Source organism: Ochotona princeps, chromosome 18, assembly GCF_030435755.1.
Source record: "Ochotona princeps isolate mOchPri1 chromosome 18, mOchPri1.hap1, whole genome shotgun sequence".
Classification (NCBI taxonomy): domain Eukaryota; kingdom Metazoa; phylum Chordata; class Mammalia; order Lagomorpha; family Ochotonidae; genus Ochotona; species Ochotona princeps.
This window is the reverse complement of record NC_080849.1, coordinates 17,078,233-17,098,201: the sequence shown is the minus strand read 5'-3', so window position 1 is coordinate 17,098,201 and position 19,969 is coordinate 17,078,233. Positions and strand designations below refer to the sequence as shown.

The 19,969-nt window shown below is 37.0% G+C and overlaps 1 protein-coding gene across 3 annotated transcripts in view; it reads left to right on the top strand.

Moving 5' to 3' along the window:
* Positions 1 to 19,969, top strand: part of DCC (DCC netrin 1 receptor) — a 555,681-nt gene that overhangs the window by 316,630 nt on the left and 219,082 nt on the right. For all 3 annotated transcript variants that reach the window (XM_058676959.1, XM_058676958.1, XM_058676960.1), the window contains exons 9-11: positions 6,914 to 7,062; positions 8,637 to 8,775; positions 11,505 to 11,554. In XM_058676959.1, coding sequence (XP_058532942.1) covers positions 6,914 to 7,062; positions 8,637 to 8,775; positions 11,505 to 11,554 — 338 coding nt within the window. The remainder of the gene's footprint in view (positions 1 to 6,913; positions 7,063 to 8,636; positions 8,776 to 11,504; positions 11,555 to 19,969) is intronic.

Sequence of the window (19,969 nt, the reverse complement as noted above, 5' to 3'; positions counted from 1 at the left end):
GGGGCTTACCTGTGTAGAGTACTTCAAACCCAAGCATGGTATTGAACTGTGCTGTTCACCTTCACACACTGCCTCACACAGCCAACAACTGCCAGTGTTTCTCAGTGAATAACACCAGAATTATCCAGCTATGCAGATCAGCTTTGCATGTATCATACATTTTTTTCAGATTAATTTATTTGAAAGATCTCCAGGACTCAAACTGGCACTCTGATGTGGGCTGTCAGTATTAAAAGCACCTACTCTGCCCCGAAACTGTTCCCTGCGTTGTACATTTTTTACAAAGTGAAATTGAAAATATACAGTTCATAATGGATACTGCTAATGTACTCACTTTTTTAAATCAAATTGCTCAGTTTTAGATTTAATGGCAAGAAATTTCTGTTTTCTTCAAATTGAATTTGATTTTCATTAATCTGTAAAAACGGCCATTTTAATGTATCATATGTGTTTATATAAGTGCTGTGTAAACATGTGTGGCATGTAAATGTGTGTATTCATACTGATATTCTGAATTTAAGCACACATCACGTGAATATTAGCACAATGAGACACGTATTGAGTGATCAGATACCCCCTATTAAAGCCAAAACTAAAGTGAGCAAGTAATACTTGCTTTCTCCAGCAAACTCCTGTCAGATTCCTGTGGTCTTGTAATGGAAACCAATCTCACAGTTTGTGTTGCTTCTCTTCCAAATTACTGCAATATCTCCTGACTACGTAAAGTTCATTCAAGAAGGGATTTCATTATGTTAATAATTACATTGCCTGCAGGCTTTCCAACATAACATTCCCTGTACAGAATAGAAACAGATTTTGTAGAAATAGCATTAAAGCTGTTAACTACAGGAAAAAAAATCAAAAAGGCAATCAAAACATGCACTTGATTATCAATAAATGCACGTTGCTTCAGAAATGACTTGCATTTGAAAAACGTTCATTGAGATCACCAGCAATGAAAGCTCTTGCGGAAAGGCAGAGGGAGGCTTCTGATTTAAATCCACTTGGATCATTCTAGATAATTGCATAGATCCCTTACCATCTGTTTCTAAAACAGTAGTGAGCTTTATTTATTAATTAGCCAACAACTCAAGAGGTACAATCATCGTCAGAATCCTGACCTTAAGTGAAGTCATATGAATTTGAAAGACAACATGACAGCATTTCTCAAATCTACTATTTGAGTCCAAGAAAAAAAGTAACTGCTAAATTGATGACTTTCGAAGAGTACAACTCATGATACTATATTCCTTTTGAGAAGAGTTTAAATATTCAAAAATTCAACTGCATATTCTCTGACACTAACTTTCATCTTCATTTCAGACTTCCAGCAGAGAAGCATCACTATAATGGCTATGAGTTCAACCTCATTCATTGTTACAAAGCCGATGACATTTCTTTTTTCTAATACTTTTCCTTTGAAAATTTTATATTCACAATATCATTTGTAAGAGACTATTGGAACTCCCAATATAATTTGGAAACATATATTTGAAAAATCATAATGTAAACTTTAGTTTGATCAATGCACATGTTGTATTATTGACAAGTCATGAAGGTAGGTAAGTAGAAAGGTAGTTGGATAAAAGCAGATCAAGAAAAAGAGGCGCTAACTCATACATACTGTGCTGCCTTCTTCTCAAGAGCCCTAACACCTTCTGAAGTCTAAATGACTTGGTGAATTCAAAAGATGACTTCCAAAGTCTTTGAAGTGCTCATGATTTAGAAAATGAAATAGTCCATTTCACAAATCTGTTTCCATCTTTGAAGCACTAAGCATGTGGCTAAAGGTTGAACACATTTTAAAAAGTATAATTATTGCCCTAGCTCCCATTATTAAGTAATATTCACCAGGAATGATTTAATAGTAAGAAATTGCCTATTTTGCAAGCCAAAAGAAACAGATATTTTGCAAACTGTCAGCAGCATCCTCTTGCTAGGAAACAGTGCACAGCAGTAGGAGATATGGTGCTATGCCTCATGTCCAAATTGGTGTTGAAAATGGGCACTCAGTTTTGGGTATGCATGGGCTCCTTGGTGGTAATGAAAGGTCCTTATCATAGGTAATATGGGGATAAGAAATCATGTTTCCTATTATCTATAGTTAATCTGTTGTAACTCATCAGATTGTAGTGTAACATGCATACATACGCTGTCTCTCAACCACACACACAGCAATCCATTCTGTCTTCCACAGATCGTACTTGATGACTCTTGCTTTACTCAATATTTGGCTAAATTGTAAAGTGCCAATTATAAAGTGCTCTGCTAGAGCACAAATTTATATATACAGTCAGAAATCATTATTACCAGTGCAAATAGTGACATACAGTAAATTTACTCTACTGTATTTAATTTGTTCTTAGACACAGGCATGATAATGAATTTCTACTGTATTGCAATATTGAAATGTAGAAAGATAGCTGGCTAGGCTGACTTTGATTGATGAGTTACTTGCATATATAATGCATCTATTCCAAAATCATTCTTTGAAGAAATAGATAACTTGAATACAGATATAGAGAAATTAGATGAGCTTGCCATAAAATTGTCCAACTGACTGAATCAGTGGGGACTATTACAACCATCTTGGAAATGATGAGCAGTTAAACACATTACATTTCTTGAGTGACATACTAACATGTAATGAAATAGAAGGCTAAAGCTGTTAACTGTATTGATTTCATATATAATTCTCTTTTTTGAATCTCCCTTTTTATCCTTGCTCTCTTGCAGATGATATGCATGTAGTGTATGGCATATTTAAAAGTACAGATTGGACTTTATGAATCTGAATAAATGCACAATGTGTGAGCATATATATCTACAGAGGCTCTACAGTTAATATAAAACCAGTGTTCACTCACACATATATAGAGTTATAATACAAACATAAAATAGAAAATTCATGACTGAGCTTTTGTCACTTTTGTGAGGAATTTAGTATTTGGCAGCTTAAATGAAACACAGTCTTTATTCTAACCAGGGATGTTATGAAGCCAATCACACAAGCGAGCAGTATTTGAGTCTCAATCAGAGGACTGATATTTTATTAATGAAATATATGAAAATCCCTCTGTGTGTATGTTTATTCAAGCCAATACAGAAGTGCAATGTCTTGAATAATTTAAAGAAAGTATGCCAATGCAATCAGATGACAAAATGTTGTATTTTTAAGACGTAAGAGCTGAACTAGGAAACAGTTTCAAGCTGAAGGGACATCCTTTCTCAAAGAAAGGTTATTTGAAGACGTCATTCCAACAAATAGAAAGTTCTACTTTGACTGGAAGTTGTTCAAACTGTATTGCCATTAGTGGATGCCTGAACTAGGTGCCGTGAATGAACCTCTTGCCCTCCTGTGTCGTTATGTCTGTATGTAGTTCTTCTGGGAACACAGGCATGTGGTTTTGCCTACCAGTGTCCAGTGATCATGAGGAAGCAGAAGAATGCAGCGGGTGAGCAGGTGGTTAAGGGTGGCACTACCAATGTCAACTGAAGCCAAATTAGAGTACTTAATAACATTAAAACGGCCTTAACCACATTTAATCTGATAAAGACATTATAAAACAACAGGCCACGGGGGCTCACATGCATATAGTATTTCTTGTATAAGCATATATACCAGTTTTAATTTTCTTCAGGTGTGTGGGAAAACACTTCTGAGCACCTGTAGTAATAGTGCGAAATTGGCAAAATCGCCTGAATTACATTTTGTAATTGAACATACAGTTATTAATGCACATTTAAAATATTCTCTTCTGGCAAGAATATCCAAGGAGAATATGATTGTTCCTGTTATTTGTGGGAACTAAATGGACTGTACTGGCCACTCTCCCCAGTTGTAGAATTAGGACAGTGAGCTGCCTTGGCTGAGCTTAGCAGTCAGGATATAGATTAACACTTTCTCTTAGAGGACTTCGACCTTGAGCTACAGACCCTTGAGCCACACTGTCTCCATGGTGCCTCATAATTTTGTGGTGCAATTTTTATAACAGATACCCAGAATTTTGTAAGCCTGAATATTTTCAGAGTCATAAATGGACTAAATATACCCTGACTCTTTTGATGATGAATGACTCTCCTCCTAATGATGACCTCTTACCTTGCTTTTCTAGATTCTCGTGTTTTTCTTTCTCTGTGAACAGATCATTCATCTCTTCTCTTCCATAGCACACTTGGAATCTTAGGAAACTCTCGGGGTTGACAAGCACTGTGCACACTCCTTCCTTAACTGCCATGTTGCTACCTCCTGTATATATGATAGGTGAGGTGAGGTCAAGTCTCATTTTCTTCTCATTGGGCTGATGAAGCTCAAAGACCACATGGGGTTTTTCTTATTACTCACTTTTCTTCTGTTGAAATAGAAATGTATGATCAAAAACCGACCAGATAAACTTTTCTTTACTTCTCTCGGAATCTTACTAGTCTCCGGTCCTGCTGGAATCCTAAATTCCCAGGAAGTCAGGTCTGAAGTATGTCTTTTGGGGGTGGGGGAGATTCTTAACATTTGGTCATTTTAATCTGAATCTTTTTTGTTGAACGTTTTTAGCAAACGTTTCTTAACTATAAGAATCAAAAAAGAAACTGTTTCATTAATTCTTTACTCAGTACTGAGCCATATATATATGTGTGTGTATATATATATTCTACAATTCCTGTCAAAATCTTGGATATATCTTGAGCAGAAATCAACTGTCATGCTTTCATGTCTTCCTCTATCTTTTTTCCCTAGAGGAGTAATACATCATATAATCAGGAATGCTCCTGCTTGGAATGTTTGTATTTTATCATGTATCAATAATCATATACAGATAATTTGTTTTAATTACTGTTTACTAACATGTTAAGCAGCATTCATGGATGAGCTTTTATTTCATTTGTTTCTTCTCCGGAAAGCAAATGGGTGATTCCCTGTGAATCTAGTTATGTCCCTCTAAAATGGGACAGAAGACAAGATATCCCTTTGCTCAACATTGTCTCCTGTGTTTTTCCATGTGGGACAGAATTTTCATGGGAAAATTACCCCTTTTTGGAAGAGTATTAATGAAGATCACTTTTATTAAGTGTATTCTGTAACTTCAAAATGTTTTAATGTATAAAGAACAGATTTCACGTATTTGGTAGATACAATTATAAGAAAATAATCATAATACCATTCCTCCCTCCATCTATCCTTTACTCCTCCCTCCTTCCTCTTAGTTTTTGCAACAAATGCTTTTAATTTACTTTATAATCGCAAGATTAATACACCTCTAACCATCATGTTGAACAAGTAAACAGTTGAAAGATCATACTGTTCCTCAGGAATGTAGACAAGTAAGAGCTATAAACAATAATCAATAGTAAGATTTCATTTTCATCTTCAGCATTGTTTTTTGTTTATGTTCTATACTAACTTGCATATGTATGGGAAAGCACATTTTGGGGGATAGGATTACTTTGCTAAACACACTGATTTCCAGTTGCATCTTTTTTGTCGCAAAAAAATCCTATTTGGTGCTTCATCATGTATAGACACTATAAAATGTCAATCAAAAAGCAGCTTTTTGGGAACAAGGACTCTTACTGTGGAAGAAAAGGCACAGTAAAAAGTAACCAGGAGGCAAGACTAAACTCAATAGAGATGAATTGGTAGTGGGAGCTGTTATTATGGAGTCATGCAAAGGTTACACGCAGCTGTCCATTCAAGTGTATGCAGTGTGTGCATAAGTAAATATGTGTGTGTGTGTGTGTGTGTGTGTGTATGTGAGTGCATATATACAAACATATGCATGTGTTTGTGCTCTCTATTCAATGAAAGACCATGTAAGTAAAACAAAAAATCTAAGTAGCAGTTAAGAGATGTAGAATCCAAATATATATCTTTAATAATAGTTCCCACTGAAAAGAACTAGAAATTATTGGAGAAATATCTAATTCCTGAACAGGGGGAGTATCAAGATGAGTCTGGAATATAGGAAGTCTTTGAAAAGTTTATGGAAAAACAACAATATTTAATTCTACTTTTCTCTAACATTTTTGAAGTATTTATATTGTATCAGAAAGTAAAGAATTGATCTAATAACTATGCAGCCTGTTACAAGGACAGCACAAACAGGTTAAAGAGGCCCCTATGGTAAAATCTTGGAAAATTTGTCCCAAAAAAATTAAAGGAAACTGCTAGTTTTAAGTAAAAGTTTGGAATTGATGTGTCTATCAAGACTAAAGACACATAAATAGAAAAAAGCATGGGTTCCTGCTAACAATATGTAAAAGTTTCTGAATGGTGAAACATACCGGTATTTTACTTAAGTGATTGTTAACTTATACTAATTTCATTAATAAGTTACTTATGCTTATTTAATAAAGTAATAGTTATGAGAGAAAAATATAAAACTGCTAAATAAAATTGAAAATGAAATCCTAAACTTTCATTTAAATGACCCCAAATTGGGCAATAATTTTTAAACGCTGACAGACATGAAGACAGTTGGTTAAATTATACAAGCTGTTTTGTCTCTTTGATTTACAGTCAGAACCATGATGTACTAATTTCAATTTATCTTCCTTCTGTAGTTATTAACAATAAACAGTGGTTTAGTAGCACAGTGGAACATTTCCAAGTTCCCCAGATAAAGATTTAGCTTCAGAATCCTATTCTTTCTCTGCCATTACCCTTAGTCACTTACACCCTTTGATAAGTTTCTTCGACTGTAAAGTACAATAATTGATTTTAATTAACATAAGCTTTCTTCTGCATTTTAAACCTAAGTGTTTCTCATGTCTCATATTTTCTATTCATATTTTATATTCTGATTACAGCTAATTCTGAAAATAGTGCTTGATGTTAAAGTTTCTTTGAGCCAAAGGATGTGATTTTGTCTGTATTGAGAAAAGGAACTTTCTTATCCTAATTGATTTCTTTTGTGTACAGTGCAAGTTCCAGGGCCAGTAGAAAATCTGCAAGCTGTATCTACCTCACCTACCTCAATTCTTATTACTTGGGAACCTCCTGCCTATGCAAATGGTCCAGTTCAAGGATACAGGTTGTTCTGCACAGAAGTGTCCACAGGCAAAGAACAGGTAGGTCATGGATTGAGCTCTGCTGCTTCTAACTGTTGAATGATTACAGGACTAAGGAAATAAAAGTCGTGCAAGTCCATTGTTTAGTACATTCATTGGCTAACTAATTAATTATAAAGTACTTGTTATTGGAAACTGTAAACAATTAAATTGTTTTCTGGTGCTAAGAGAGGCAAATGGGCTCTGAGATGAAGTCAATGCAGAGGGTGCCAGTATCTCCTCATGTCCAGTGACTGGGAGCTCCTGCAGGTGTGAGTAGCCATGTTACATTTCCCACCTGGTCCCAGAAGGCATTTTCATTTTCACCAGTCTTAAAGAATGGTTTTCCTTATATTCCACGGAGTTAGCCACTCGCCTCTTTTTCTTTCTTAAGCATTGGAGATCATTTCTGTCCTGGGCTCACAATGAGGGTGTGACCTGTTAATGTTCTGTGTCTTAAGTGGAGCTTGGATTTCAGACGCCTCCCTTCTGTTTCCTTAAATTTTAATTTGAATCCTAAGTTGCCACCGACACTTGACAAAAAGTGAAAAGTAAGGAAAAGTGAGAGCAAACAAGTGTTTAGGAAGACATGTGAAAATTAACACTTCCGTTTTTCATGCGAATTAGATGTTTAGCTCCGTACTTTCAACCTTTTCTGTGTGCTGTGGGCAGTGGCAATCATGGGCAAGCGTGTAGTGACATACGGAAATGGCCTCCACTAGGGAGACTTTTTCTGCTTCCACATAAACTCAATGGTCAGGAAAGAAAACTTTTTAATATTTTTGTCAGAAGTAGTTCTGGTCCCATTGCAAGTCATATCATAAAACAGGCATTGCAAAAGTTTCTTCTAGACAAATGTAATTTTTCTTCTCTCTTGCTTAACCCATGCTGCTTTTAGCTCTTATTTTCCAACTTTATTCCATGCATTTTTGTTTATATTTTATCTCTTTTGTAATGCCTTTCACCAGCCCGCATGAATCAATTGAAGACCATTATCCTCTATGATGAAAGCCTGGAAGTCATCTGTGTGGCTCAATGGTGGGTCTCCCGCAGGGGACAGGCTCCAGCTTCCTCCGGGACTCCCACCTTCAGGGCTTCGCAGCTTGCCTCTGTGAGGTCCCGAGAACAGGCGCAGCTCACCTGCAGCATGTGGGAGATAACAATGTTGCCAAACTGTCAGATAGGTGCAGGAGCTATGGGCACACCTTCAAAATGAAAGGTGGAATCTGTGATTCCCTGATGAATGGATGTGTGCGTGATGAAGAGGTAAATCTGTCCCGCAGCCTGACACGCGGCCTTCTGCCGCTCAGGGTGTGTTGTGGGGGAAGAACCAGCGCACCCATATGCTGGGTGTGTTAAACTAATTGGAGCTTAATGACTGTAAAATGAGCCTGATGCGGTTTTAACTAGGAACCTGCGGTGTAGCTTGGGGTTCAGTGAGGAGAAGGCTATGTCACTAGTTTGGTTTTACAACAACTCATTATGAGGCTATAGTGTGGAGAATCTAATATCCAACTCACTGATTACACTGAATGGCTGCCAATTCAACCTTAATGTAGTTCCTTAATAACAGTTTTGGTGTTTTATATCTCCAGAATATAGAAGTTGATGGACTCTCTTATAAACTGGAAGGCCTGAAAAAATTCACCGAATATTCTCTTCGATTCTTGGCTTACAATCGCTATGGGCCAGGAGTATCTACTGATGACATAACAGTGGTTACACTCTCTGATGGTGAGTTGAAAACAATGAAACTTCTTTAATGTGCTTAGTATCAAAATGAAATGCTGCTGTTTGCCACTAATCCCCTATGTAAAAATTTTTTTGAAATATATTTTCGAAAATTAGAAATCTGGATACTATATTCACACTGTGTGTTGTAATCAAATTTAAAGTTTATATCAATGTATGTACCGTTGGCCTGGGTACACAAATACTCCTCCAAGTGGGACCACAGCCTAAGAGCTCACGTGGATTTAGTGCATGTGTGTGCTCTATTAATGTTCTTTTACAAACTTATCTCTGTATGAAGATGGACCAGTTTAAGATGGTTAACAGTGTAAATGACAGACAACCCTCAATACATCTGTCCCTGTGAAAGTATTTTAAAAGAACTTAGGCCAAAAGACACAACATTGAAAGTATTAACACTGATCATGGAATAGGTATAATTTTACCTTGTCTAACAAGTGAAAGTGTAAGCATTACCTCTCAAAATGCCATAATGAAATGAAAAAATTATCATGGAGAGAGTAAATTTGGCAAAGCAGTGACAGGGAAAACTAGAGAAATACAAAATGGATGATGATGATAATGGTGCTTTGGGAAATTTAAATAAAATTTAAAATAAACATAAGACAATCTTTGAAAGGAGGTAGGGACAAGAATGCAAGTACTCCCACCCCTGTAATTATTAACAAAGCAGTGAACTCGCTCCTCTTGGCTGTGTTCTATGTCTGTGTGCTTACTTTTGTGGATTATTGACATTTTACATTTTAATTATGACTTGTTATTCCCCGACATATATATCAGTTTTTAATGTGGGTGGCTCTTTTACACAATAATAAAAAAATTTTTAAAAAGCAAGGACAGTGTGCAGCACTCAGAAGTTGTGCTCATTTGCAATTTCAAATAAAAAACTATTTTGTACATAACACCACTTCAGTGTTATATTTTAATGTCACTCTTATGTCTGCCCATCTAATTCTGTTATTTAAAACAGAACAGAGTATTTATTGGCAGGATAAATTATTTCACAACTTATAATTATAAAAATAAAAGAAAAACAAATGAAAATGAGTCTTTTACATAATTTATGTAGATTTCATTCACACGCTGAACTATAATAGTGTGGCCTTATTCTCTACTTTGGTTTTAAATGTCATAAGTGAGAAAGATAGATTATTATTCATTAGTCTAAGATAGATTATTCATTATCTTCTAGAATCATTGCAATGTTTAGGACTTAGAGGATGTCTGTCACTGCAGAAAAGGATTTCAGAAACCTAATGCCAAGAAACATCACTGTGAAATGAACATCAGATGCCCTCTGTCAGAAGCACTCAGAGAAACCAGGGCCTTTCTCAGCCTGTGGGGTAGACAAAGCAATCTTGTGTATGCATCCTTATGATTATCTCTTTAACACCATATCTGTATTGCTACCTTCCGTTTCCTTAGCATCTACCTCACTTGCCCACACTTCAGACTAGCGTCTCTGTTAACACTGTTCAGGCTCAGGCCACATCAGTTAGATGTATGCCATCCTGTACATGTCTGACCTGCCGCCGAGTCACGTCATGCAACTCTTTTCTGTTTTGGTGTTTTGATGTTTTCAGAAGTGGATTTTTTAAAAAAATTAAATTGGTTACCCAAGGAGACTTCTAAGAATTCTTGTTCCAAGAATAAGGCATGCATGAATTCAGCAACCATAGGTAGTGTACGAGAAGTAAAACCATGACAAAAACAGCCCTTGGATTCTTGAAAATGTCTAAACAATTTTCTGTTCTATTCATCAGTTTGTCACATCTGAATTGGGACTCTGCAATTTATGGATTAAAATGTGTTAAGAATTTATCAAATTCTTGTATTTCTTTGGTGGAAAAATACACTTTTTTCAGTTATGACTCATCCAAGCATGTGAAACATTTCTTCACAGAAAGATCATTCAATGAATGGCTGCATGTGTATTACTTACATCACAGAATATTCATTTTTCTGTTACGCTAAATATTCATTACACATATCAGAAAAGAAGCTGTGTATGGACTTCCCATTTGCAGAGAGGAGTAAGAAAATTAAAATGCAGGAAAAATAAATGAAATGCCTAAAATATCTGCAAAGAAAAGCTGACAATTCTTTTGTTAACGGAATTGACTTTCCAAATGTTTTTTGAAAATCTCACATCCATGACATAAGTTTAATTATACACAGCTAAAACTAAATAGGAGGTATTTTTTTCTTTTCACTTTTTTTTATTAAATTTATTCATTAATTACATTGTGTTGTAATTACATAATAAAATGGCATTAAAGGGATTATACATCTTTACTGACCATTAGAGTGACATATTTCATCATAAAACCATGCCTATGTAGCAATGCACAATATCATAAGCTTTTAACTCCACTCTAGGAAATCTCTTGGTGTGTTTTTATTGGTTTCTCAGGGAAGGTTTTCATAAGAAATCTGTAATTAAATGGCAAAATTTATCATTAAATAAGCAGGTACTTTTTTTGCCTAACAGTTTGGGGGCACCCTAGATAACTAGTTAGCCACTAAGTGAGAAAAGATAAATAAATGTAGTTATTTATCATGTGGGGAATTTTTTGAGGTGCTGCCTAGGTTAAATTGCCTAATTATCATTATTAAGTGTGAAAAAGATACACTTTCTTTTTTAAAAAATTAGACCTGGTGTTTCCTTGAAGACTGACAATAACCCTCACATCTTGTTTGGTTCCTTTCAGTGCCAAGTGCTCCGCCTCAGAATGTCTCCCTGGAAGTGGTTAATTCAAGGGTAAGTCACATGAGTGTTTATGACTTGTTTGTCTATTGCTCATGCGTAACCTTTGCCCACCAAGGCACCATCTTCAGTACACAGTGATGGCTTCGATGCAAAGAAATTGTCTGGCAAAGCACAGAAGGTAGCATTGGCCCCGCATCCTCTTCTGCTAGATTTGCATGCCTTAAATGAAGAATTTGTTTCCTTATGTAGAGCGCATGGTTGTATGAATGCTACAGTAGTAAAAGACTAGTCCATCAACAAACAAGCAAATAGTTTCCTGTTACCTGTGTTCTCCAGCATAGAACATACTTATAGTAACATCCAATCCAAATCAAATCCTTTTCTAGACAGACTAATTAGAATTGAACATTGTTTCAGAATTCTTCATCTGTCCTTATAAACACAAACATCAAAGGTCATATGAAAACCTAGTAAGGTTATACTCATGAAGCAATGTTACCCAGCCATTAATTTTTTCCTAGCTATGACTTTCTGAAGAACTTAACTTCAGCAAAGATCAGTGTAGATAAATAAGTAGACTAATATCAGAAATATGTTTGCTAGATACTTGTCATTTTGGGTGTGCCTCAAGGTTGAATATAAACTGAAATCATACAACAGAATGGGGCAAACAAGACTTGTGCTGGTGTGACCCTGTCATAGGGCTGTGTGTACTCTAGGCCTTCGCTTACTGCTTAAGTGAGGCTGTCCACCAGAATGGGTTCCAAACTCTGAGCTACTGCAAGGAAGTTGTACGTCATCAAATAACTCACATTCTTGGTTCCAACACTAGCTTTCCTTTTTACAAACTATATGTGGTATTACAGTTTCCAACCATGTCAAACCTTTCTCTCTATTTACATACTGGAGTCTTGCTAAATAATGCTGTAAGGTTTGGAGGTGCTCAGACACGCTTGAGAGAGAGGGAAGTGGGAGGAAAGTGAGAAGAGGGAGAGAGAGAGAAACTGTTAGTCCAGGCAGAGAGTATGTTGTCAAAAAAGAGTGTCTGATGACTGTCCTTTGTGGGAGATGGCTTGGGACCTCTTGTGTATGGTGAGTGACTGACTACATAGGGGAAATGGCCACCTAGGGCTTACAACATTGGAGTTAAATGCATTTTTTTCATGCAGGGGATGGGGCGTGGGTAAGGCAGCAAGTGTCGATGCCTACAAAGGCTGTGGCTTCAGTTTTGGCAGGGTGTGTTCAGGATAGGGAGGGGAGGGTGTGCTGGAGGGAGGGGTGCTTGGGATAGGAAGAAAGGGTTTGTCCAGGATAGGGAATGTCAGGTTGAGCTAAGGCATTAATTCCAATGAGCTGATCAGCTGGATTCAACATGGAGTCACTTTGCTTTACTTAGGGCAATATTATACTCTGCTCCACTCAACAAGTAATTGCCTTTCTTATTAGCTTATCATGGAAAAGCAGTAACGTAGCATGTGAAGTCTAAGTTAGTGTCCATAGTGATTACTTCATTGCATTCACCATTCCTTGCCATGCTTTGTAAAAATCTGTAATGAAGCCGAAGTTTTTGACTTTGATCAGATTTGTTTCTGTCAATTCATTTTAGAGCAAATGAAATGTCTTTGAAACTGTTATCTTCTTACATTTTGGGCACCAAACTGGATAAAACCTAGTAGGACAAATATAGATGCAAAAGGAGAGAATAATCAAATCAAGGAGAAAAAAAGATAAAACAATAAGAGACATAATCAGAAGAATTCCACACTGATTTGCAACCATTAAACGTTATTTAGATGAGGCACTTCAATTGTGAAATCCCCAACTCAAAGACAAGTAGATTGTTATCATTAGTGTATGTTGCTGATGAATGCAATTTTGGAGACATTTTATGGTTGTTCTTGCTTAATGACTCATTATTATTAGCATCTTCTCTCGGTTCCGTCTTTCCTTCAGGATGGAATGTAGACATTGATGTACACAGTGTTTTGTGTTTATGTGTTCAGGTCATCTAAAAGTGTACTTCAGCACAGGATGGGTGATTTTTCTGAAATGGAATAAGGCATTATTGAATGACTCCGAATGCTGACCAGTTTGTATATGGATTTACTATCTTCCTAAATGGAGAGTTCTTACATGGCAACATAAACATTTTCAAATGTTGTATGTCTCATACACACACATACAAACACCAGAATATTTACGCTTCTGTCAATGCAGTATTTGAAGCAAGCAAACACGTCTATTTGTATCCTCTTATAGTTGGTATATGGAACATTGCATTGCTAGAAAAATTCACTTGTTCATTAGCTTTACGAAATAAATACTATAAGCCGAGTCACCAGAAACTGTCTTATTCTCTCTTTTCCCGCTCTTTCTGTTATCTTATTTCCTGGATTCTGAGGCATTATAAGCCATAAAAGGTTTTCTTGGGTTACTACCACAAGAAATAAATTGGATAAACAAATCATTGCTTTTTCATTCTCAATATGTTAATTCAGAAAAAGGCAAAATAATACTGTTTTGATATTCTTTTGTTTGAAACAAAACAGAAGTTCACAAATATGTTAATATTTACCCTTTGAATATTACCATTCCAAGGAACAAGCTGTATTTAAATGGAAATTTGAGAGATTTCTATGGCACAGAGGTAACAGTTTTGGGACACTCAGCGCACCCTGGTGTGCCTGGAGTGGAGTCCCAGCTCCAATTCCTAGGTCTCTGTTACATTCCTGCCTTTGTGAGCCAGCATAGACAACACTGGAAGCCTGTGGGAGGAAAACCACAGAGTTCCCAGGCCCTAGTAATGACCTTGCCTAGGAACACTGCAGGTAAGGAAGAATGGTACCATTAAGAGTATATATAATGAGTTTATATCATTGATTTAAAGAGTATATATGAATAATATGAGTTTATATCATTCATTTTCCTTTGGATTTTTCTTTTAGAGAATGAACAGAATCCTGTTTTAAATATGTATTTGTTACCCTATTTGCAGTTATAGAATATAATTTATAATCTTATGAGCAGTGAGCAAGGAAATTGGATACCAATATTCTTTCAGAGAGATGGCTAGAATTTATTCTATATGTGGAACTGACCATTCATCATATAGAATGAATGACAATGCATACTTTTCCTTATTAAGGTTATGGTTGCCTACAGAGTAGCTGAAACCATGAGTCATTTCTTTTTTGGATATTTGAAATTAAAGATCTTTAAATACTTAAATGAAATAACCAAGGAACATTCTCTTACTATTTTTTTTTTCCTTGAAAACCCAGTACAGCGAATTACCTTTACAAACTTGCAATTCCCTGACAGTAGATTCTACTCCCGCCGGGTAAATGTGAATACAAATTTTGTTCTGAGTGATAACTTAACCTGTAAACACTAGATTTCAGGGGATAATGAAACAGTATAAGATTATTATTTTTTTCTATTAAAATTTCTTAAGGTGTAATAACTTTTAAAAAAATAGTATTTCACAATATGGACTTTATGAAAACTAATCATAGACATTATTAAGAATATAGATTCATGTTAAAATCAGTGCAAATAAGTGCTGGAATTCATTTGGGAGAATACACAGCTCAAGCCCAAGTAAGTCAGAGCACTCATGATGGCCCTCAACGCCCTTCTGAATGTTGTAAGAGTGCAAGCATTTAGACTATGCTAAGATACAGTGTGTGTGCATTCCTTAGAAGTTGGCAAAGTAATTGTGCCTATTAAGTTTACTTATTCAACAGTAATTCTGAATAAGTATGTATCCTGCATGGTGCTGGGGATATGGTTCTGACTTTGTCTTCATGACATTCACACTTGAGTTGGAACTTGATAGAAAAATCAGCTTTTCATCTAACCACATTTAATCTCCTCTAATACTTCAGAGTTAGCACTATTCCCTGATGGATAAAATAAAAGGGCAAAAGGCAGAATCCCTGAAATCTCTTGAACATCTGTGAGTATACTCAGACCTTTTACTTATATCTTTTCTCAAGCATTTTATATACCTTCTACTTCTTACTCACACCTTGTACTCAAGCACTTTATGCTTACAGAGTTAGAGGAAACAGCAGCTGCAAACATCACTCGCTGTTGGACCTCAGGTGTCCAGCTGCTTAGTTACTGAACACTACAAGGCGACTTCAAGGCATTAACTATTAACAAACTCAACCCCCTAAAACAATTCGGTTATCGCAAATCCAGTTATCACAAAAGGTGAGTGTTATTTAAAATCCAAACAATTCAGAATTTAGGATCCCTCTCATTCTATTATCTGACACCACCTTGATGTTGAAATGCTCATTCTCCAACACCTTCTGTATCTATGGGTGTGTCTTCTGTTTCAGCACGAAACATTAGTGTCCAGTCAGTCCCTTACACACCCATGGCCTGATGTCTTCTAAGGAATAGTATGAAAAGTTCTCGTTTCCTCAGTACAGTCTTCCCAGAAACCACCTAGAGGGAGAATAAAAACACTGATTTCCAACACTGAAAGCAAGCCAATGAATTTGGTCTCAGATGCTTTCACATCCTTAGTTACTGGTGAAAATAGAGAGGAAATCTGAGGGCTGCATCACTGCTTCGCCACAGAATAACAGGTGTCTGAAATCGGGTTGGGATGTGATCTGCTCCCAGTCACCAGGCTGCTGTAATCAACACAAATACGTATCAAGCAGATGACTAAGTTGAAAGTGGGGAGACAAGAAGCCAGAGACATAGGAAACCAAGAAACCATGTGTGTTGTTGTTATACTCATTTTGCAGCTTCTCTGTGTTTTTGGGGACAATTGTTGTCTATTTCTGAGGACATGTAATAATTAGTGAGATTCCTTCAAGAACAAAAGTATTGCTTGGTTTATAATGGGTAGAACTTGTATTCTGCTATCCTACTGCAGAATACACATACATATGTGAATTTTTTGTTATTTGAATTAGACATGGCTCTCAAACTCGTGTATGTTTAACCGCAAACATCATAAATTAATAGTACTTAGAGGGAAAATCCTAATCAAATGGTGATAGTAAGAAGTGAACCTAGAGAGCCTCCAGAAATCAGGCTGTAAACCTGGAAAACCGTGAGCCAAACTAAACCTCCTTCTTTTGTAAGTAGCTTGTTGTGGGTATTTCATCTTAATAATGAAAGGTTGATTAATCTATTAGTGAAATACACTTAACATAAATTGTACCATTTTAACCTTTTCCAAATGAGTTGTTCAGTGGCATTATTATTATTCACATTGTTGTTCAGCTATGATCAATGTCCATCTTGGAAAAAAAAAGTGCAATCTTCTCAAAGTGAAACTCAAAGTATATTAAATAGTAACTCTGAAGTACCCTCATTTCTAGTCCTTGGAAGCACTCCCTCTTTGTTCTGTATCCTGACTTAGTTCATAAAACTAATATATGAAAACATGATTGCATTTTTATTTCATTTTAATTGAGAAGCAAAACACTTAAATTTTTAGATCCTTACACTTACAGAAAATAAATTTAATGGCTGCTAGTCACATGCAAATGCTTCAAGAGGCTGAAAAGATGTACCTCACTTCTCATTATTAATAGAGCTTTTTGAATACTTGCATTCCATAATCCCATAATTTTCATTTTAGAAAAGTTCCTGATAAAGCTAGTAGTCACAGTTGGTCATAAGCAGACAGTATTATATACAAAGATTATTCTGGACTAACTCTGAAAACATAGTATATATGGTCACAACATCAGTCTCACATGGATCACCATTTGGGTATTGATCCCAATCAATACCTAAATTGATCCTTTAACTATTATTTTTTTTTCCTGATACAGTTCATAGGCTCAGGGATTTCCTCTTTCTCCCTCCCCATTCCCCTATTTTCCCTCAGTTATTACAATAGTATATGTAGCCCTTCAGCGACAGTCACAAGTCTAGCATCTTGCTGTTTCCTGCAGGAGAGAGGGAGAGGAAGAGATGTTCCATACACTGGTCTATAGTACCCTCAAAAATGAGGGTTGGCCAAGGCATGCCTCTCTCTTGGGTGGCAGAATGCTCAAGCACGTGGACTGTCTTCTGCCTCCCAGCATACAGTAGCACGGAGCTGGGTCATAGGCAGAGTACCTGTGATTCAGACTAGCACTCTGATATGGAAGGTAGGGATCCCAACCAGCAGCTTTAGCACGTTGTATCACAATGCCTAACTGTCAGCATTTTTTCTTTATTTATTTGAAATATAGCGAGACAGAGAAATCTTCTGTTGGTAGCTTATTCCGCACATCCCTAAAATAGCTAGAGCAAGGCCAGGACAAACCAAAACCCGCTCATGTGGGTCACAGGGACACAGCTACTTGGGGCATAACCTCCTGCTTCTCGTGGTGTGCACTAACAGAAGCTGGCATTAGGAGCAGAGCTGAGTGTAAAATGCAAGCAGCTGCTGGGCCCGGTGGCGTGGCCTAGCGGCTAAAGTCCTCGCCTTGAAAGCCCCAGGATCCCATATGGGCGCCGGTTCTAATCCTGGCAGCTCCACTTCCCATCCAGCTCCCTGCTTGTGGCATGGGAAAAGCAGTCGAGGACGGCCCAATGCATTGGGACCCTGCACCCGCGTGGGAGACCTGGAGGAGGTTCCAGGTTCCCGGCACCGGATCGGCGCGCATCGGCCCGTTGCGGCTCACTTGGGGAGTGAAACATAGGATGGAAGATCTTCCTCTCTGTCTCTCCTCTCTGTATATCCGGCTTTCCAATAACAATAAAATCTTAAAAAAAAAATGCAAGCAGCTGCTATAGGACTCATATTCCAGGCAGCGTCTTAGTCCCTGTGACAAATGCCTGCTTCTGTAACCAGCATCCTTGCTGTATGTTTAATAGGATTAAGTAACTCTGCAGGTGTTTGGTGCATGTCAGTGTGCTAACTAATTAAAGCACTATTTATGATGACTTCATTATAATAATTAAATATAATTGTTAATCATTAAAGTAATGACTAGAATATCAACTTTGAGTTATGCTCATTGCTAGAAAAGGTTATAGTAAAAGATCAAATAGTAAAAGAAATGTCTTTCTGAAAATTTATTTCTTATAAAGAAAGGTACCTTTATAATCTAACAGACGAACAGTTCACATGAAAGCAGTGCATTCTGTGAAGAGAATGGTGCAGGGTAGTGTGATAGAGGAGTGTGAACTAATTGAAAGCAGGTCATCAGGGAAGGATGTTCTCAAGGTGCCTGCTATGTGGATCTGGGTCAGTCATTCCAAGGCAATCTGATTCCTAGGGCAGAAGCCTTAAGCAGGGAATTGTCTTTGCATCATTGTAATCCTAGCATGATGGTATGATTGCTCATGAGTTTATGATTTGGAGTCAGATTAGGTGAGGCTTTCCAGGACATGGTGAATGTTGAGAGATCATTCTGAGGGAGATGGAAACATTTTGAAAGGTCAATGGTGTGATTTACCTTTAAAAAAAAAGCACTAGTTGTGCAGAAAATAGGTGGTGACACAGAAGAGGAGGAACAAAGGCTATTGACAAACAGTTTAGGTGCTCATAGAGTCATATTGTAGTTGGGTGTTAGGAATCTTAGCAGAATATGAAGAAAGAAGTGAAAAAATCCAGGTATGTGTTGGAACTAGAACCAAAAAATGGATTGATGGATTAAATAGAAGGAGCAGTGGGAAGAGAAAGATAAGGGTAAGGGATTGACTTTGGGATACAACATATGATTGAATTGTGGAGTGGATTAATGTGACGATGCATGGAGAATGCATTGGTTTAGCAGGGACAGTCAATTCTTTTGTGGACCTTTCCAACTTGAAGCAGCTATTAGACTTCCTTGTAGGGATGGCAGCCAGAGACTGATGAAGATAGAAAATGTAGCAATCATTGTCCTATGCATGACACCTTGGAGAGCACAGGGGGAAAGGCTGAAACCTGGAACACAAATATAAGTCTAAAGTTAGAACAAGATGAGTGGTAGACGGTGAGACAGGTCACCAAACCCAAAGCAGTGTTCCCAAATATGGGGTGCTATTCCTTCTGCCATCTGTGGATGAGAGATAGAGTAAAACTGTGAGTCAAATAACACTGAGTTGGGTTTGAAAATGGAGAGCCTTCACAAAGAGATGTGAATGATATTTTTTAGGAATTCTGCTTTAAAGTGGAGCAAAGGAATGGGTAACAACTTTAGGATGTGGTAGACCCAAGGGAGGTTTCCTTCTTTTTTTGTTGCTTTTTTTTTTTTTTCAATGTGAGAGACACTGTAGCTTCTCGGAATAATGCACAGAAGGGAACATGTGTTTTGCACAGGACATCTTGGAACATTTCAAAATGTAATCCTAGATAAGGTCAGCAGACAAACACAAGATCCAGCATTCAAGGAGGAGCACAGGAAGTTCTCCGTTTGTAAGATAAGCGAAGATGGGGAGAGAGAATAGAAGTGGAGGCAGCTATGTTACCCACTGTGGAACTGAGAAGATGATATATCTAAGAAAATACCAGCA